The sequence below is a fragment of the Aureobasidium pullulans genome (assembly GCF_000721785.1).
Source record: "Aureobasidium pullulans EXF-150 unplaced genomic scaffold scaffold_38, whole genome shotgun sequence".
Classification (NCBI taxonomy): domain Eukaryota; kingdom Fungi; phylum Ascomycota; class Dothideomycetes; order Dothideales; family Saccotheciaceae; genus Aureobasidium; species Aureobasidium pullulans.
The window spans coordinates 129,997-147,171 of record NW_021941058.1 but is presented as its reverse complement, the minus strand read 5'-3'; the positions used below and the strand labels follow the sequence as shown (position 1 = coordinate 147,171).

Genomic DNA, 17,175 nt, shown 5'->3' with positions numbered 1-17,175 from the left:
CACGAAGAGATTGAGATACCATGGCTTGTCCAGTGAGATAGCAACACACTAGAGCTCTCAATGGACACTCTCTTTCTCACCAAAAACTTTGTGCATTTTTACCGCTTGTCATTGCGACCATCGTTGGTACTGGGATGCCTGCCATGGATCATCTCCTAGAGAGACCTTGATAGCAGGCTGAGGTCATGAACTCGCAAGTAGTGTATTTGACCTCCTCGAACCGACCCTCCGCTAACGTCCAATTACTGCCATGCACAATGGCCAATCTCAGGAGGTCTTGTACAATGTGAGCCTATTCACTGCGTTGCCCGGATGTGGAAGGCTGGACTTGACATTCAACTTCACGTTTTTTAAATCGTGTAATTCACTCTTCTAGACATGTTCAAGAACATGAGTTTCAAGCATCAACATAGTGGGTCCTCTCACACAATCTTCGAAGAAAGTTGATTGTCTGAGACAAAGACGACAAGCAGATGAAAGTAGGATGTTCGTTGAAACAAAGGCGGAACGCACGGACATAAACCGGTTGCGGGCTAACCCTGAATCGAAAATGTGGGGAGGACGATTGGCCAGATACCGGAAGTTTGATGAATGCCGTCGCCCTCGACCTTTGCTTGAGAGCTGAATGCTGCGTGACCCTGTGACAACAGTAGCAACAACGAGCGACATTCGAAGAGTCCGAGCGAGTTGACGTGGCAAGAGAGCGGGAAACAGGAAACAGGGCCGGGAAGATTGATATTCTGGGCAGTCGCCAGTCAGCCGCCTTTGTGCTTCTTTCCCTTTCGACCCGAGATTGGATTGAAGGGCATACGACGCCGCCAATCTTTTTTGCTCCTTCCTGGACAGTCTTTAAACCTCATTGATACCTCGATACACACCTATCCGGCACCCTCATTGGCCAGCGCAGACGTCCCCTAGAGCAGCTTGTCGAGGACGAAGCTCTTTTCGGAAACCCAGGCCAACACGGACGAGGCGCACCTGACATGAACATCTCATACTAAAGCGGCCATGTTTTCTTCGGGCTCGGGCGATGCCAAAGGGCGGCAGACATCGGGCGGCAAGTCGTTCTTCTCGCGCCGTCACCACAAGGACAAGCACAACGAACACGTGCCCGACAGTCCCTCGCTGCCCTCGAACTGGTCGCAAAACCCCCTACCACCCGTGCCTCCTCCGCACCAACAACAACACCAGTACCACCAGCAACCGCCTTCTTCATCGCATTCGCATTCTTCGCGCCAATCCATCGACCATGGCGGTGGCCTCATGACTGCCATCCCGTATGACAGCGTTCCGCGAGACACAAGGTCTCCAGTACGTGTTGATTACCTACCACAAGAGAACAACTCACAACTACCTCCTCCACCGCGGCCACCGCAACATACGTCACAGTATTCGCTGGCCAGCACTGGCCGTACAAGCTCGTATGAGAACTCAATACACTCGCAGTATGACCAATATCCGGCCTCAGATAGGGCCAGCATACGCTCTAGCCACAGCCATCGCACATCAATATCCATGCATCCACAACATTCGCCGTCATCGTTTCCGAACATGTCACTCGATTCGACTACTCTCCTTCCCCAGTTAGCCCCTTCATCCACTCGTGGATCTCAGCAGAATGGCTTTCTCAGCGCCAATCAACCCTCCGCATTCAGCTCTACCGCTTCCTTCACTCCCGACGGTTTTAACCTCCAACGTCCGAGCGATGATCGCATAATCGAGAAAGAGTTTTTGGAGCTCATGCACAAGCGTGGATGGAAGAGTTTGCCTGAACAAGCCCGAAGGCAGATGGAAGCATACCCTATAAACAAGAAATGGACCTTGGTACATCAGGACAGATTGGCCGAATGGCAGGGCGAACAAAAAAGACGCATGCACGCGAGAACGACTATCAATGCCGACTCGAGTCTGGGTATTCTGGGTCGTGCCGATGAAGAGGGGAGCCCGGAATGGTATGTCCGCAAAGTCCTGGATAACTCGATCAGCGCGAAGCAGTTGCAAAGTTTGGCCGTCAGTTTGCGAACGCAGCCCATCGGATGGGTCAAGGCTTTCGTAGAGGCACAGGGTCAGGTTGCTCTGGCTAATGTGCTCGGAAAGTACAACCGCAAGCAAACTCAAGGCCCGACAAATCCTACTGTTAACGACAGAGATCTGGACCGCGAGTACGATATCGTCAAATGTCTAAAGGCTTTGATGAACAACAAATACGGTGCAGACGATGCTCTCGAACATGCTCCTATCGTGAACGCCCTTGGTGCGTCTCTCATTTCTCCTCGACTGAATACCAGGAAGCTTGTCAGTGAAGTTTTGACCTTCTTGTGCCATTGGGCAGAAGGACGCGGCCATCAAAAGGTTTTACAAGCTCTGGACTCGCTTAAGTCTTCTCAAGGCGAGAATGGCCGCTTCGATGCTTGGATGCGTATTGTTGAAGTCACTGTTGATGGTAGAGGCAAGATGGGCAGTCTTGTTGGAGCCAGCGACGAGGTTCGCAGTGGTGGTATTGGTATGGAGAACCTGCTCATGGAATACGCGGTTGCTTCTCTGTTCCTCGTCAACATGATCGTTGATGCTCCGGAAAGAGACCTGCATCTGCGCTGCCATATCCGTGCACAATTCACAGCATGTGGCATCAAGCGTATCCTCAACAAGATGGAGCAGTTCCAGTACGATATCATCGACAAGCAAGTTGAGAGATATCGAGCGAACGAGATCATCGACTATGAAGATTTGCTTGAAAAAGAGAATCAAGTCGATGGCCAAGAACCGGAGCCACAGGACCTCAGCGATCCTGTGCAAATTGTTCAAGCAATCATGTCCAAGGTGAATGGCAGTCATTCGGCAGATTACTTCGTGTCTTCGTTGCAACATTTGTTGCTAATAAGAGACAACGAGGCTGAAGACAGACTTCGTATGTTCCAGCTTGTGGATGCTATGTTGAGTTATGTTGCCATGGACAGGCGATTGCCTGATATGGATCTCAAGCAGAGTCTTAACTTCACTGTCCAGAGTTTGATGGACAAACTGTATACAGACTCTGAAGCCCGACAAGCAAGAGATGAAGCCTTGGAAGCTCGCCAGATTGCCGAGTCTGCGCTTGCAGAACGAGACGAACTGAGAGCTCAGCTCGAGCTTGGTGCAGACGGCTTGGTCAAAAAGCTCACAAAGTCGCTCGAGGAACGAGACTCGGTAATTCAAGTTCAGCAGCGCCAAATCGATGGTCTCAAGGCAGAGCTTTTGGAAGTCCAACGAGTGCGAGCTTTGGAATTACAACGCAATGAGTTGGAGACTAGAGAGCTATATCTTATGCTGCGCGATGCTCAAGATATCGCAGCCGCGTCCGCCAAGACTGGCACCAAAAGCGGTACTGCAACCGATCCCACTCAAATGCAAGGTATTCTGGACCGCGAGAGGCTCATGGATCGTCTGGAAATGCAGCTCGAAAGAGCAAAGACACAGGCCAAGCTCGAAGGCAAGGTCTGGCAACAAGTCGATCCTTCGGATAAGCTCCGCGAGTTGCGTGAGAAGATGGATGGAGTGGGTGTACAAACCGGTGCCATCCCTGACAGTTTGCCTGATGGCTACATTGGAAGCGTTTCCAGGACTCAAAGAGGTGGTATTGCTCGTAAGCCCCTTCCTGGTCAGCCTCAACAAGACGGCGATCAGTCGCTGGATGAGGACGATGAAGATGCCACTGTTTACGAGAAGCCTCGTATTGTCCAGATGAAGCGACCCAAGATCAGCTCCGCACATGCTCAGGCTGGTTACCTTAATGACATTGTTAGCAAGGTCCGCCGTATTGACGGAAGCGATGACGAAGGCGATGACAAGACTATCGGTTCATCGCACTCGAGGAACGTCTCTACCCAGTCCAGACATGTGTCTTCGCACTCCAGACATGTATCCTCGCACTCCAGGAACGGTTCAGCCCAGCATGCCAGAATTCCTTCTGCTCAGCTCAAGCCTTCTGCAGATGGTGAGCTCAAATTTGATGGCTCTATGCCTCCTCCACCTCCTCCTATGCCAGGCTTTAACGGAGCTTCCGCCCCTCCTCCACCGCCCACGTCTGGCTTCAATGGTGCTCCTCCTCCGCCACCACCGATGATGCCAGGCTTCAACGGAGCTGCTCCTCCACCTCCTCCTCCTATGATGCCTGGTTTCAGTGGCGCTGCCCCTCCTCCTCCTCCCATGATGCCTGGTTTCAATGGCGCTGCTCCTCCTCCACCCCCAGGCATGCCTGGATTCGCTTCTGGCGCACCTCCACCGCCACCAATGCCCGGATTCTCTGGACCACCGCCCCCACCGCCACCAGGAATGCCTGGGTTCTCCACTGGTGCTCCTCCTCCACCCCCGCCGATGCCTGGTTCACCTATGCCAGGATTTGGTGGCCCACCACCTCCCCCTCCGCCAGGTATGCCTGGTATGAAGGCTGGAGGACCGCCCCCACCCCCTCCTCCACCCGGAGCGCCTCCTATGCCTGGAGCCAGACGAGGTGGATTCTTGCCTCAAGCACAGTATGCAGCTTCCTCCAGCATTGGTATGGGTGTTGCAAGACCTAAGAAGAAGCTCAAGGCTTTGCATTGGGAGAAGGTTGACTCTTCCGAGTTCACCATGTGGGCTTCACACGCACCTACCCATGAGGCCAAAGAAGAAAAGTACGCCGAGCTTAGCAAGAAGGGTATTCTTGACGAGATTGAGCGTCTCTTCATGGCCAAGGAGATCAAGGCAATCGGCAAGAAGGAGAAGAAGAGCGACAAGAAGCAGATCATGCCCAGCAATCTGATGCAGACTTTCCAGATTTCTTTGGCAGTCTTCTCACAACGGCCTTTGGAAGACGTCGTTCGTATGGTCATACATTGCGACAAGGAGGTTTTAGAAAACCCTGTCGTCATGGAGTTCTTGCAGAGGGAGGATATGTGCACTATTCCCGACAACACATCGAAACTCATGGCACCTTACAGCAGAGATTGGACTGGACCGGACGCGCTGAAGTCGGCTAGAGAGCAAGACCCTTCGGAGCTTACTCGTGAGGATCAAATCTACCTCTACACAGCCTTCGAACTGCACCACTACTGGAAGGCCAGAATGAGAGCGTTGGCACTGACCAAGAGTTTCGAGCAAGAGTACGACGAAGTTTCAGACAAGTTGAAGATGGTATGCAATGTATCAGAGTCTCTTCGTGACTCTGTGCGTTTGATGCCTGTCTTCGGTCTCATTCTCGACATCGGCAACTACATGAATGACTCCAACAAACAAGCCATCGGTTTCAAGCTTAGTTCGCTCGCCCGTCTCGGTATGGTCAAGGATGATAAGAACGAGTCCACCTTGATGGATTACGTCGAGCGTGTTGTACGCAGACAGTATCCTCAATGGGAAGGCTTCACCGAAGATATTGGCGGTGTCGTTGTTGCTGCCAAGCTGAATGTCGATCAGCTGATGGTCGATGCTAAGAAGTATATTGACAACATCAAGAACGTGCAAATGTCCTTAGATGCTGGTAATCTCAGCGACCCGCGCAAGTTCCACCCTGAGGACAGAGTCAGTCAGGTTGTGCAGCGATCGATGAAAGAGGCAAGAAGAAAGGCCGAACAGATGGAGCTGTATCTCGGTGAGATGAAGCGGACATACAACGACATCATGACCTTCTTCGGCGACGACAATCAAGACGAATCGGCGAGGAGAGAGTTCTTCACCAAGCTGGCCAACTTCGTCAACGAGTATAAGGTGAGTTTGATCGATTGTGCTAGAACTGAGAAATTATGTACTAACACTCACAACAGAAATCGCACGAGAAGAACACTTCTCAAGAGGAAACGCAACGTCGTAATGAGGTCTCAATGCGTCGCAAGGCACAAGCCAGTCAATCTGCTCTCGAGAAGGCTACTTCAGACCCTGCTGGACCTCCATCACCTGCCTCTCAAGGTGCCATGGATACATTGTTAGAGAAGCTTCGCGCCGCCGCTCCTGCTACTAGAGATACCAGAGATCGCCGACGACGAGCCCGCCTCAATGAACGTCACCAACGCCGTGTAGCATCTGGACAACAGATGCCCGAAATTGCTGGCGTGACCTCACCAACCGATGATACCGCTCTCATGTCTCCAACTTCGGAGAACGCACCGGATCGTCCGTCAACTTCAGACAGCACATCGCTCGCCCCTCATGTCGAAGAGGACAAGGGCGCAATTAGCGAAGGTGAAGACGTTGCAGACCGTGCAGCCACTCTTCTGCAGGGCCTCCGTGGCAGCACTGGCGACAATGATGAGCCGCCACTTCCTCGCGATAGCGAAAATCTCCGTGTTCGTCGACGCCGCGATCATGCCGATAGCGAACGCGAGCGCCGCCGACGAAGACGCGCACCGGGCACCAGCACTGCATCCACCGATGGCCGTCCCCAAACTGGCATCAGCGAAGCCAGCGCTGACCACCACGACGACGACACCAGATCCGAAATCGGTGATACCAGATCAGACGTCGGCAATGGCGATGTCGGTGATAACATGAAGTTGGATCTACAACTCATGACACCCTTGGCCAGTCCCGCATTGACCTCTCCACCCATCACCATCGTCAGTCCACCATCACCCACAACAACCGCCGAGAAGAGAGATTTCAGCACACCACTTGGCAGTCCCAGGTTATCTTGAGCACTAGAGTAGGATAGGAAAGCTGTTTGGGTCACGGGTGTTTCTGGATGTTTCCCCCCCTTTTTGCATACAGCAAAACCCCTATTGTAATTGTCTGTTTGTTTGTCGTCTTCGTTTTCTGCGCACCAATACCTAAGCGTCACTTCTTTTTTTGTTCTGTCTTCTTCTGCATAGTGGGAGTTTCATGGAGAGGAGAAGTAGAGACTTTTGATATAGAAAGGTTGGTTTTCTATTGACCACAGTTTTTTTTTCTTTCGATCTTTTGCTTTATTTGTATGTGTTTTTTGTTTCAGGTGATTGCGATGTGATGTATAATGATCTTGACGTAGGAGTGGTAGTTTACCACCGAGAGAGAAAAAGGTTCGGGCTTTCCTGGCCATCTAACTCACAGTCAAAATCGTCCCCCCAGCTTAGTTTTTTTTCCTTGCCCAGGGATCATTGCGAATCAAGAAGAGTTGAAAGATCTTGTGCCAATCTCTCATTGCATATTAAAGTACTCGGGAGAGGAAAGCCAGCAGAGGATGAAAAAAAAAAAAAGAAAGGGCAAAGAAGAAAAAAACTGCAATGAAGAAGAAAGGTGCTTGTGCGTTTTTGTTCCGGTGATTATATTTTTCTCTTTTGCGAAATTGAGTCTTTGTTCTGCCCAGTTCATTTTAGTTTGGTTCAGTTTAGTTAAGTTCAGTTCATGGGCGAACAAGTTAAGAGAAGAAGAAGAAGAAGAAAAAAGAAGAAAGAAACCTGTCGAATATTCTGCCAGACCACGTGCGGAAAGAACAATGCAATCGCCTATCCACTTGCATTTTCGCAGCTTGGTGGTTTGAAGAAAGAACAAATCTGGCAGGTGGTGCATAGTAGTAGTAGTAGTAGTAGTACAACGGCGATGTTGTTCCCCTTGTCGATTCACTTGGCCCTGTCGTGATATGCGTTGTTGAAGCCGGTGCGAAATCTTGCACATCAGAGAACTCCCAATATAACCTGGCCCACCCTTGTGTACCTTTTAAAAACTCGCCGTCGAAAACAAATATATCCGTGTGATGAAAACTGCGGAGGAAGGAGAGGTAGACCATTATCAATCTTCGAATATCATTTTTCCGGCAGTCTCGCCACTGATTTTGCCGCTTCCATATTTTACTGTCGTGGTAAGGGTGGCTTGTTTCCCGTACGTTTCCAAAGTCTCCTATGAGCCAGTGATATGGATCGTCTGAGATGAAAATGTTGGCCGGTTTGATGTCGTCGTGACAGAATCCTTGTGCATGGATGCGGGTGAGTGTTTGCAGTACTCCTTCGAATGAGCTTCTGAATATATCGTCCAGGTGGGATGTGGTGAGATTGGGTGCTAGATCTAGCAGTCGAGCGATTTTGGGACCGGCGTTGTGCAGAGTGCCGTACTGGTAGAATTTTGTGACCAGTTGCCATTGTTTCGATCCTCCGTCGTCGACGATAAAGTAATCTTTTACGTTGACCAGTCCATTGTTAATAGGCTCTCTACGCTCGGTGTGCAGTTGATTGGCGTGTAGCAGCATAAATTGTAGCTCGGTTGGCCATCTGGTTTCTCCGAAGATTGTTACAGCTGCATCTGGCAGAGTATTGCGCAAAGGACTTCTGTCGACATAGAAAGACTTTATAGCTACATTCTGGCCCGTCCTGGTGTCGTTGTATATGCTGATAGCGCCTTCAAAGCCAGATGATAACGCACTTTTGAAAATGTACCGCTCCAGTGATGGCGCATCGCTCAGAACCTCGTGAATTCTCGGTCTGTCTAGGCAATATCTTGAGGGACATTCAAATTGGTCCAGAGGCTGGGTATGGACGAAAAAGTCAGTTGGCAGAAACCTGGGTGTGCCGAGCAGCTTTGATGGGCTCGTCGGCAGTAGGATGAAGTAGCTGAACAGAATGATATAAAGCAGTAGCCATAGCGCGAGTCGTCCGTACGGTCGAGGAACCAGCATGTCAAATTGATGTCCATTGACACATGTTGCGTATTCGCTTTGCTTTTATACCGCTGACGGCTCTAAAAAGCCAAGGTAATAAAGCATATCCAAGCGATGGTTTAGTCCCCTCGAGAGTTGGAATTTGGAGGATCATGGCGGGTGTGTCCTTCCTCCAATCGATTCAGACGGGTTCCAAGTGCCCACCTCATACTTGGCAGTGACGTATCGGCTATGGTCCGCCTTAGTCCTCTATACCAGTCACTGGGAAGGGCATCCAGGTCATGCTTGATGTATGTGGTCGGGCTGTGTAGTAGTGAGTAGGAATGCAGCACGTTACCGACATATGATCATAATCTGGGCAGAGATTCTGTGGCAGTGTCGCACAGAGGCAGTGCAAATAGCAGATCAATGCAGCTATGATTCGAGCCCTGCCATGTTCCGTTGTGGGCAGAACCAAGGCCCCGCAGAGCTTGTACAGTATCATCAGCTTTTCATCAGTTCTGCCAACTTCTTCGATCTTTGATTGATGATGGATTCAAAGCCCGCGGGAGGTGAAGGTTGGCAGGTTGGCGCTATTGAACAACAGTTCATCGACTGTGCTAAATCTCTCCGCGGGATCTGTGACAGAGCACTGGAAGGGTCGGAGATTTCTCCATTTGGTTTGATTGGACATCTGACATGTCTGTTCATGGAAGCGAAAGACTAATTTGACCTTTATTCCCGAATGGCCGTGGAGAGATGGCAAGTCGGAATGGGGTTTGATGCTTGGAGCTCCGATAGTGACGGATGCCAACCGAAGCTGATCCGCCCCACGCCATCGCCACTTCCTCGGCTCGTCCCCCCGTTCTTACCACTTCCCTGGAATACGCACAACAACAGGACTTGCTGCAACGACAGAGATTGCTTGAGCTAAGGTATCGTCTTTGCGGTCGGTCAATCAATGTGGTGTTTGAAACAAGAATTTCGTATGTTAAAGCAGCCGTCTAAAGACCTGGTACAAATTCCTGAGGTCAGCAAATTATGAGGAAAATAATACCATTTATCGTATAAAGTACTCCGCGCTACCACTCATGACACAGGTGTCCCAGAACGCCATTTGTAATGCTTTGCTCGCTTCAATTGTATGAACATACCATGATCACTCCTCAACCCTGAATAGAAGCTTGAGGCTCAGCAGCATATTGCCCACACTTCCCCATCATCTTTCCAAAGTACTCGGTAACAAAGCTCTCCGTATAAAACTCGTGTTGCTGACTATGTTCAGAGACCAAATTGTGTGCCAGTTCATGACACAGAGTGACGAACCAATACACTGCTGCAGCTTGTTTGCCTACACCTCCTGCAGCGGTGAAGTTTTGCCAGTGCAACTGCAAAAAGTAGCGAAGGTTGCAGAAGATTGAGCCTTGGCGGTTGAAGGCGATACTGCTACCTGTTTCGTTATAGTAGATATGCAGTGATTGTGGCTTGAGGAGGAATACATTGCCGACGTCGAGTAGGAGGGCGGCGAACGCGTTAAGCTGAGCGGCGTGATTCTGCAGGAACGTTGCTCGAGAGGATGCAGGTATGGCGTTTGCAAGGAAGATCTTCACTCCAGCAGAAGTGTTGCCGATGAATGTAAGGTCCTGACCAGGTGTCTGGTCACAGTAGGATGGTGTTTCCTTGACTTGATTCTCTGTAGGTGGAGAGAATAGCGCGGCCGAGTCGTGAGCACGGGAAGAGTTGACTGCTGACATGAGATTCTGAGAGATCTGGTGAGGTGGGGTGATCTTTTCGGGCTGTTGAGCAACAGTAGACTTTTTCACAACTTGATTGGGGTTTTCCGAATATGGTGGCGGGGCATCAGAAGGTCCAGCTTCTGGACGAGGTGTGTCTTGCAACTGCTTCAGGCGTTGTTGCTGATGTTCCTGCTCTGCCGCACCCGTCTCAAATCCAAGCTGTCTTTGAAGGTTGGAGAAGAAGCCTGTGCTTCTCTTCGGACGCTGCGCAACCGTCGTCTCAGGAGAGGCGTCAAATGCACCAGGAATAGGTTTTGGCTTCTCAGGTGTGGCTTGTGATTGTTCCGGTGCATCGATAGCCCGTGATTGCTGTTGTGCATTCCATTCAGCCTCCCTCTCAGTGATCCTCTTTTGCTCCTCTTCCATCTGCTGTTGTCGCTTGTTCTCAGCCATACGATTCTCAGCAGCCTTCTGGCGCAGGATGCGGTCTACGTTATAGCCCTTGGTCTTGAGACGACGCAAATCACTTTCCAAGATCATCTCCAATGCAAGGAAATCTTGTTGCTTGGGTCTCTTGAGTAGAAGAGACATGATCGCACGTGCAACCTCGTAGAAGTCAGGACGAGCTGTCACGAATAGGGTCGCATCTTTTTTCGTGTCTCTATGCAGCGCAGCGGTTCTCTTCTCTTTGTATGTTGCATTGTACCCACGCAGAGTCTTTGTCAGAGTCAATGAGCTGACAACTTTGACGGCAAGGACGCTCTCGAGCCACTTCGAGTCATGGCGAATCATATCCGCAGTGTGGTCATGCAAGAATAGACGACAACGCTCAACAATCAAACCTTGAAGTTTTGCTGCAGAAGACTGATCGGGTAGAAGGCCGCCCATTCGCTGATCATCTTCGATAAGACTGCTAATCCAGGTGGCGCCGAGTCCAGCGTACAAATTCTCGAGTATCTCCTCTTGAGGACCAGCAAGCAATCTCTCCTTGAAAAGGCGGTAGCTGTAAAAATCATCAACAAGGATGATGCTCGAGGGTACGGCAAGATGCCATTCCTTGATAGCCGCTTCGTTGTCCTCAAAGTAGTCTTGTTCGTCTTCTGTGACCTTGCTACTAGCGGGAGCAATTTCCTTGACGGCAAGCAGGCATGGTGAGCGCTTGAGTGCAGCCCAAAGCATCTTGTCGTTCCTCAATCCACTTGCGTTGTCTGCTATGCGACGCAAAAGGCTGAGATATTTGTCTTGACCAAGCGTACCCAGCAGGCGTGATGGTTCGCGAACGAGCATGCCTGCAAGCTCTGGTGCACTGGGTTCATGCTTAGAACCAATCTTCAGTAGGAAAGAATTGGCCTCAGAGCCGAAATCAACAAAGTCAAAGATTTCACCGTAGGTGGCGCTGTCGCCCAAGAAACAAGTCCTAGGAGCAGTGTAGCGGACATTGTCGCTCTTCTCATTGCCTGAACCGGACTTCACGACTGGAATGATACGCGATTCACCCAGCTTCTCGGCAAGGTTTCCAGAAGCACCAATCTCGTTCAGTCGACCAGCAAAGTAGCTGAACACATTCTTAGCGTCTACGCGAGACTTGGGAGGGCTCTTTACAAGACGATCAGCGCAGATGGTGATGGGAGGGTCTTGCTCGACATTGAACAGAGCAGCATGCTTCTGCAGATCTTCTCTGATGATCTGAAACCCGAGCATGGCAGATCTTTTGTTGGCAAAGCATTGTGTAGGAGTTGCCAGCTTCTTTAAATCGCCGTCCTGAAGTGGTAGGAACGGTACTGTGACTCGCTCGACCGGGAAAGTACGGTATCCGTTGGTGTAGTGGTTGGTGATATAGTACTGAAGGGTCTTCTCGTACAACCTCGAATCACCCTCAGCAGCTGCCTTCGTCATGATTGGTATCAAGTCTTGAACACCAGGATAAGCCTTAAGTCCGAGCACGCTTAGGAATTTCGATTCGGGGCTGGCTTTGCGGAACTCCCCAGGCCATTGTAGAAGTGGTAAGCCGAGCTCTCGCAGAACAGGGAGCGGCTCGTACAGATCTGCGACCTTGAAAAGCTTGCCTTCGATAGCCTTCGCATCACCTTGCACTTCGGCAGGACAGATAGGCGTCTTACGCAACTTATCGTAATCGGCGCTTGGGATGTCTGTCTGAACACTGACAAGGTATTTGATCAAGTCAACATGACTCCACTTACCTTCTGCGGCGCCTGAGAATTTGGCCATGAGTCTCTCGAACACGACAGAGAGCTCAACAGTCTTGCGAACTCCAAGCGGCAGCAGGAACTTTTCCTTTACGCCTTGAAGACCATGCACAGTGGGCAGATCATCGAAGAGCCGCACGGATGCGAAGTAAGACTGAGCTGGCTTGCGCATTCCGAGCTTGGTGGGTATCACTGTCCTAGGCTCCAGGAGTTGAATGACAGTACCCTTTGAGGACTGACTAAGGCCATCCCATGACTTGGATACAACAGAAAGGACTTGACCAGAGAATTGAGGCGATTTGGTAAGGCTCTGCTCTGCGGAAAGGCCTGTACCGTCCTTCTCGATGACATAACGCAGCCATGGCACGATCTGAAGCTCACTCCAACCAAAAGCCTCAAGTTGATTCTTGGGAACATTCTTGACGAATCGGAAAGGAATGGTTGTCGAAGGCGCAGGAAGCTCAGCAGGGATCTTGCTTGGGTTGGAAAACGAGTCAATACTGCCTAGGAGTAATACCGGACTAGGGTAGGTACTAGTGTATTCCTCGGCAATGGTTGCAACAGTACCATCGAAGAGGGAGTGGAGAGCAGAGACGTCTAGCTCGTCTCTACTCAGCTTGCCGGCTGCCCACTTGATCAGCTCGGTCAATTGATTTTCTTCCAAGGCACGTGCTTCTAGCTCTTTCTTGATATCATGAGTAGTGATGTCAGATAGCAGGCCGTACTCTTTGAGATTGCGCATGAAGACCGAGGCTTTGTCCATGATCTCATCAGGCACGACAGGGATACCATCCACGAAGCTGAGGTCTTCCGTGGCAACACGGACTTCGAAGCTAGGCAGCACACCACGGGTGGACAAAAGATTGATGGACCCTTTCTGGTTACAAGTCCAGAAGGCTTCTTCGATAATTGCACCAACCTGAGACGATGGTGTAGACTCGGAGAAAGTGTACTGCTTGAAAGTATGGATTGCAGAAGCCATAACAGCTTGCAAATCCTCTTTTTGAACTTTCTTGTTGCCCGAAATGATCATTTGACGCTCAAGCTTGGATTTCAGTTCTGCCATATCACCTGTATAGGCAACACGACATGCTATGCCGGCAACTCTCAACATCTCGACGTTCCAAGTACGTACCCAGCGTGCGTTCAAATCAATACTCTCACGTTCGACGGTAGGGATGACGGAAGGAGCAGAGATGTGGGCAAGGAGACCAGTGGTCTGGGCAGTGGGGAAGCCAATAAAAACACGACCGTTCTTGCTAGGAAGGACAGAAGCAAAGATTTCGGAGGCCTTGCCAGAGGAAGAGCCTGAAAGGGTGGCCATAGAGACAGAACTCTCATCATATGAAGATGTCAAAATGGCAATTCTGGTGTGCTTTGGCGGTGGCTTCTTTGTGGCACGCTCGAGTTCAGCAGCCAAGGTCTTGTTGACGTATGTCTGAACATTGACGGTGCTGATTCTCAAGAAGACTGAAGCGGTACTTGTACCTGAAAGATCCTCTGAAATGGCTCTCTGTACAGCCTCCTCCTCTTTTGCGGCGCGTTTGGCGGCAGCACTAGGGCCGGTAGCTGCTGATGCAAAGCGACTGAAGAAGCCACGCAGCGACTGAGTCGGAGGTTCTGACGAAGATGGCTGTAGCTGTTGCTGAGTACCGGCAACACGCGTCCAACCGATGACATTGCACCACTTTGCATCAATCTGGGCGTTCTGGTATTCCACACCGACAATCTTCATGAGTCCTTCTTTTGTCTTGGGGTTGACATCGTGAGGAATGGTGACATCGGCTGATGGGGCCATCTTCTTGTTGAGTGTGATCATATTCCACTGGTCTACCCATAGTTCAATAGACTGTAGGCCGACGAAGGTCAAACTGGTGGCAAGGAACTGGCAGATGGAGAGTAGGTTCGGTACGGGAGAGGTTGTATTCCGGTAGTCGAGAACAAAGGCAGTCTCGCCTGTGGCTTGTTCTTTTGGTAGTCTACCCCTTCTGGTGAACAAGCTGTTGCCTTTCCAGTAAAAGGCCATGGTCTGGTCGCCCGAGCTGACAAAGGGGTTCTCACAATCGGCGAAGACACTGTAGAAGCCAACACCGAAAGCGCCAATCTTTGTTTCATCCGGGTTTCCCTCTGCAATTCTCTTGAGGCGTTGCCAATCTGTTTCGACGAAGGATTGACCGTTGTTTGAGACAAGCAGTCGTTGTAGTGTGTGGTTGGTCAAGACGTGCTTGAGTTGGGCAGACGGATCGCTGGCGGGTGGTACGGGTACGTTCGGCGAAGGCAGTGTCTCGAACTTGATCGAAACCTTTGTCGCCTGTGCGTCTGCTGCGTTCTGGATGAGCTCACGCAGCGTTGTCCATTCTCCTGAGTATCTGGCCAGCACTTTGTCGATCAACGCTCGAGTGTTGACTGTGACGGCTTCTTCGTCTAGGCCGGAGCCCATGGTCTGTTCGCGCAGACGCGCATAGTCGATGGATCCTGCCATCTTGGTATGTCCAGTGGCGGTTTATTGCATACACCAAAAGTTCAGTGTCTAGCAGTGGCGAAGCTTCCGTTCCGGCGCTCGATGGTGAGCGGTGAGGGCGATCGAATTTATAGGAGTGGGAGATGAGGATGCCTGAATTAGTAGGGGCTCAGAGTTAGGTGTTGACCTCGTAAGACACAGCCTTCTGAGTCTGCCTATGAGTGCCACATGGTTCTTTCCAGAAGAGAAACAAAGACATGCGCCTTCCTCGACAACATCCCCGGACTTACCTGAAACAAGGGCCCTCTAATCCCCGTATGACGATCGCGTCCGCCAAGGTTTAGCCGAAGTTTTTCCACCTACAAAGTCTTCCAGTCGGCGTCGCTCAATTCTCTTCTTTTTTTTTCAACTCATTACCGGTTCTTATTGTAGGAGTATCCTTAGCGGACTTGTTTCGTATCAAAAGGTCTCTCCTCTACACATGTACCGCAGACAGATGCCAAAGCGCCACAGCTGGAGCAAACAAGGGTTGAAGTCATTTGACCTGATGATGTATTGTTCCTTACCGGTGTCGCTACATACCGCCATTCCTAAGCTCGTTTTGATAGACTCGGCTTTTTCGTGATCAAACAGCTGCTTTCTTATTGAGCCAGCTGCGCCATGTTGTAATGCTGCCTTGAAATGCTCCTCTGTGCCCCTGACAGGGTGCTCCGCTCGGCGTGTTTTGATGAACTCACACAATTTGTTCCTGAACTTTTGGATGCAGTTACTCAATCATCTTGGTGTTGAAGAGTTCGCGTGAAGGGTGCTGTTCTGATATGACCAAGCTGCCAGCATCAAAACAAGTGGAATCATCATATGCTTCGACTCCCTGTCTCGCTGAGTTGTACCAGAACTCTGACGCCATTCGGCGTATCCACTTGCATCTGGATACCTGATCTTGTTCAACAGCCATATCTTCATCAACCAACGGCTTAACTATATGTCCTAATGTAACCTCAACTCAGTGCTCACCGTGCATTCAAGATTCATCCACGTGGAGTGCTCACGTCCGAGGGTCGGTGGAGAAACGTGCGCCATGACGTCTGGGGACCCCACATTCCTGGACCGAGCAGATTTGTCTCCAACTGCTCTCTGTCGATCGTCGACAACCTCTCGAGTTGACCTCGTGCCCGTATCACCGGTTCGTATGTGTGCTATTTCCTTACGTGCGAACAACTCTGTCAGCTGCACGAGTCTGGTGGTCCGCTTCTCGTTGTTGCCTCCAAGCGAAGTACTCGAAAAGAACGGCTCGAAGATGTTCAGCATTGATAGAAGTGAGCGCCTTGGTGAACCTCCAAGAGCACTGCCGAACGTTTCCAGAACAAGGCGGAGAGGATTCAGCATATTAAAGGAAGCGACTCTACTAATATAACCGGTCTTACGCTACTGTATATAGGCGCTTCCCAAAGGACGAATAAGCAGCAAGATTATACTATTCTAGTACCACACGCCGCAGCCCCAACTTCCAAGCCACCGGACAGTTGCTGATCTTCCGGCGGCTCCCTGCGCATGCCAACCTGCCCGATCCGCATAACCTTAACCATGAGTAATAACATCTCTACCTCGCCGCAAATTATGATCAACGAGGTCTCGGGACTTTGTTTAGAAGACGATCGCTCGGTTGATCGACTATACCGTTTAGACATTCCTCTGGTACGGAAGAGCAACAACCGCCCAGCGCCTTGGCTTTGTCAGCCTTCCCATCTTCCAACCAGTCAGCGTGCCCTAGCTCCAGCGCATAGCTACAATCTTGTTTCCAAAACGTTGTTGCAGCTTGGGGAAGAGGACACAGGGTCAACGGGTGTGCCTGCATGGCGTCCACAACTATACCCACCAAGTACTTCCGACGTCATACAACACAGAAAAAAGTACATGTCAGGAATGGGTAGAAGGATCTTTTGCTCACGTTGCACCGCCCCTTACTCGTTGGAGAGCATGTATAGAGATGGCTAAACGCCAAGATGACGATGGCGGCTGTGATGGAACTATGTTGTTGGTCAAGTGATTGCACATCGCTACGGCCGTGTGTTGTTATTGCCAGCCTAGTTGAGTGGGAATACGTGCTATGAGGTATGAACGTTGATGTGGTAAGTCTATGGTCAGAGAATTGAGATCAGATTGACCTATATAAAGCTCGTGGGCTCTCCACGATGTTGGACTGAGTATATCATCACT

At 50.6% G+C, this 17,175-nt stretch overlaps 4 protein-coding genes across 4 annotated transcripts; 1 reads left to right on the top strand and 3 right to left on the bottom strand.

The window, feature by feature from the left end:
* Window positions 1-567: 567 nt before the first annotated feature.
* On the top strand, window positions 568-6,973 carry M438DRAFT_369820 (FH2-domain-containing protein). Its single transcript, XM_029908131.1, has 2 exons — window positions 568-5,721; window positions 5,778-6,973. Exons 1-2 carry the CDS (start codon window positions 1,009-1,011, stop codon window positions 6,642-6,644), a joined length of 5,580 nt encoding a protein of 1,859 aa, XP_029755196.1. The 5' UTR covers window positions 568-1,008; the 3' UTR covers window positions 6,645-6,973.
* A 140-nt stretch (window positions 6,974-7,113) lies between these two features.
* Window positions 7,114-8,624, bottom strand: M438DRAFT_350060 (uncharacterized protein). Its single transcript, XM_029906543.1, has one exon. The coding sequence runs from the start codon at window positions 8,591-8,593 to the stop codon at window positions 7,343-7,345; it is 1,251 nt and encodes a 416-aa protein (XP_029755195.1). The 5' UTR covers window positions 8,594-8,624; the 3' UTR covers window positions 7,114-7,342.
* Window positions 8,625-9,720: 1,096 nt separating this feature from the next.
* M438DRAFT_360066 (uncharacterized protein) lies at window positions 9,721-14,979 on the bottom strand (the record flags this gene model as incomplete). The annotated part of the gene is made up of 1 exon (XM_029907400.1): window positions 9,721-14,979. The coding sequence occupies one exon, from the start codon at window positions 14,977-14,979 to the stop codon at window positions 9,721-9,723; it is 5,259 nt and encodes a 1,752-aa protein (XP_029755194.1).
* Window positions 14,980-15,724: 745 nt separating this feature from the next.
* On the bottom strand, window positions 15,725-16,344 carry M438DRAFT_360065 (uncharacterized protein; the record flags this gene model as incomplete). Its single annotated transcript, XM_029907399.1, has 2 exons — window positions 15,725-15,945; window positions 16,008-16,344. The coding sequence occupies 2 exons, from the start codon at window positions 16,342-16,344 to the stop codon at window positions 15,725-15,727; spliced, it is 558 nt and encodes a 185-aa protein (XP_029755193.1).
* Between the last annotated feature and the right edge of the window lie 831 nt (window positions 16,345-17,175).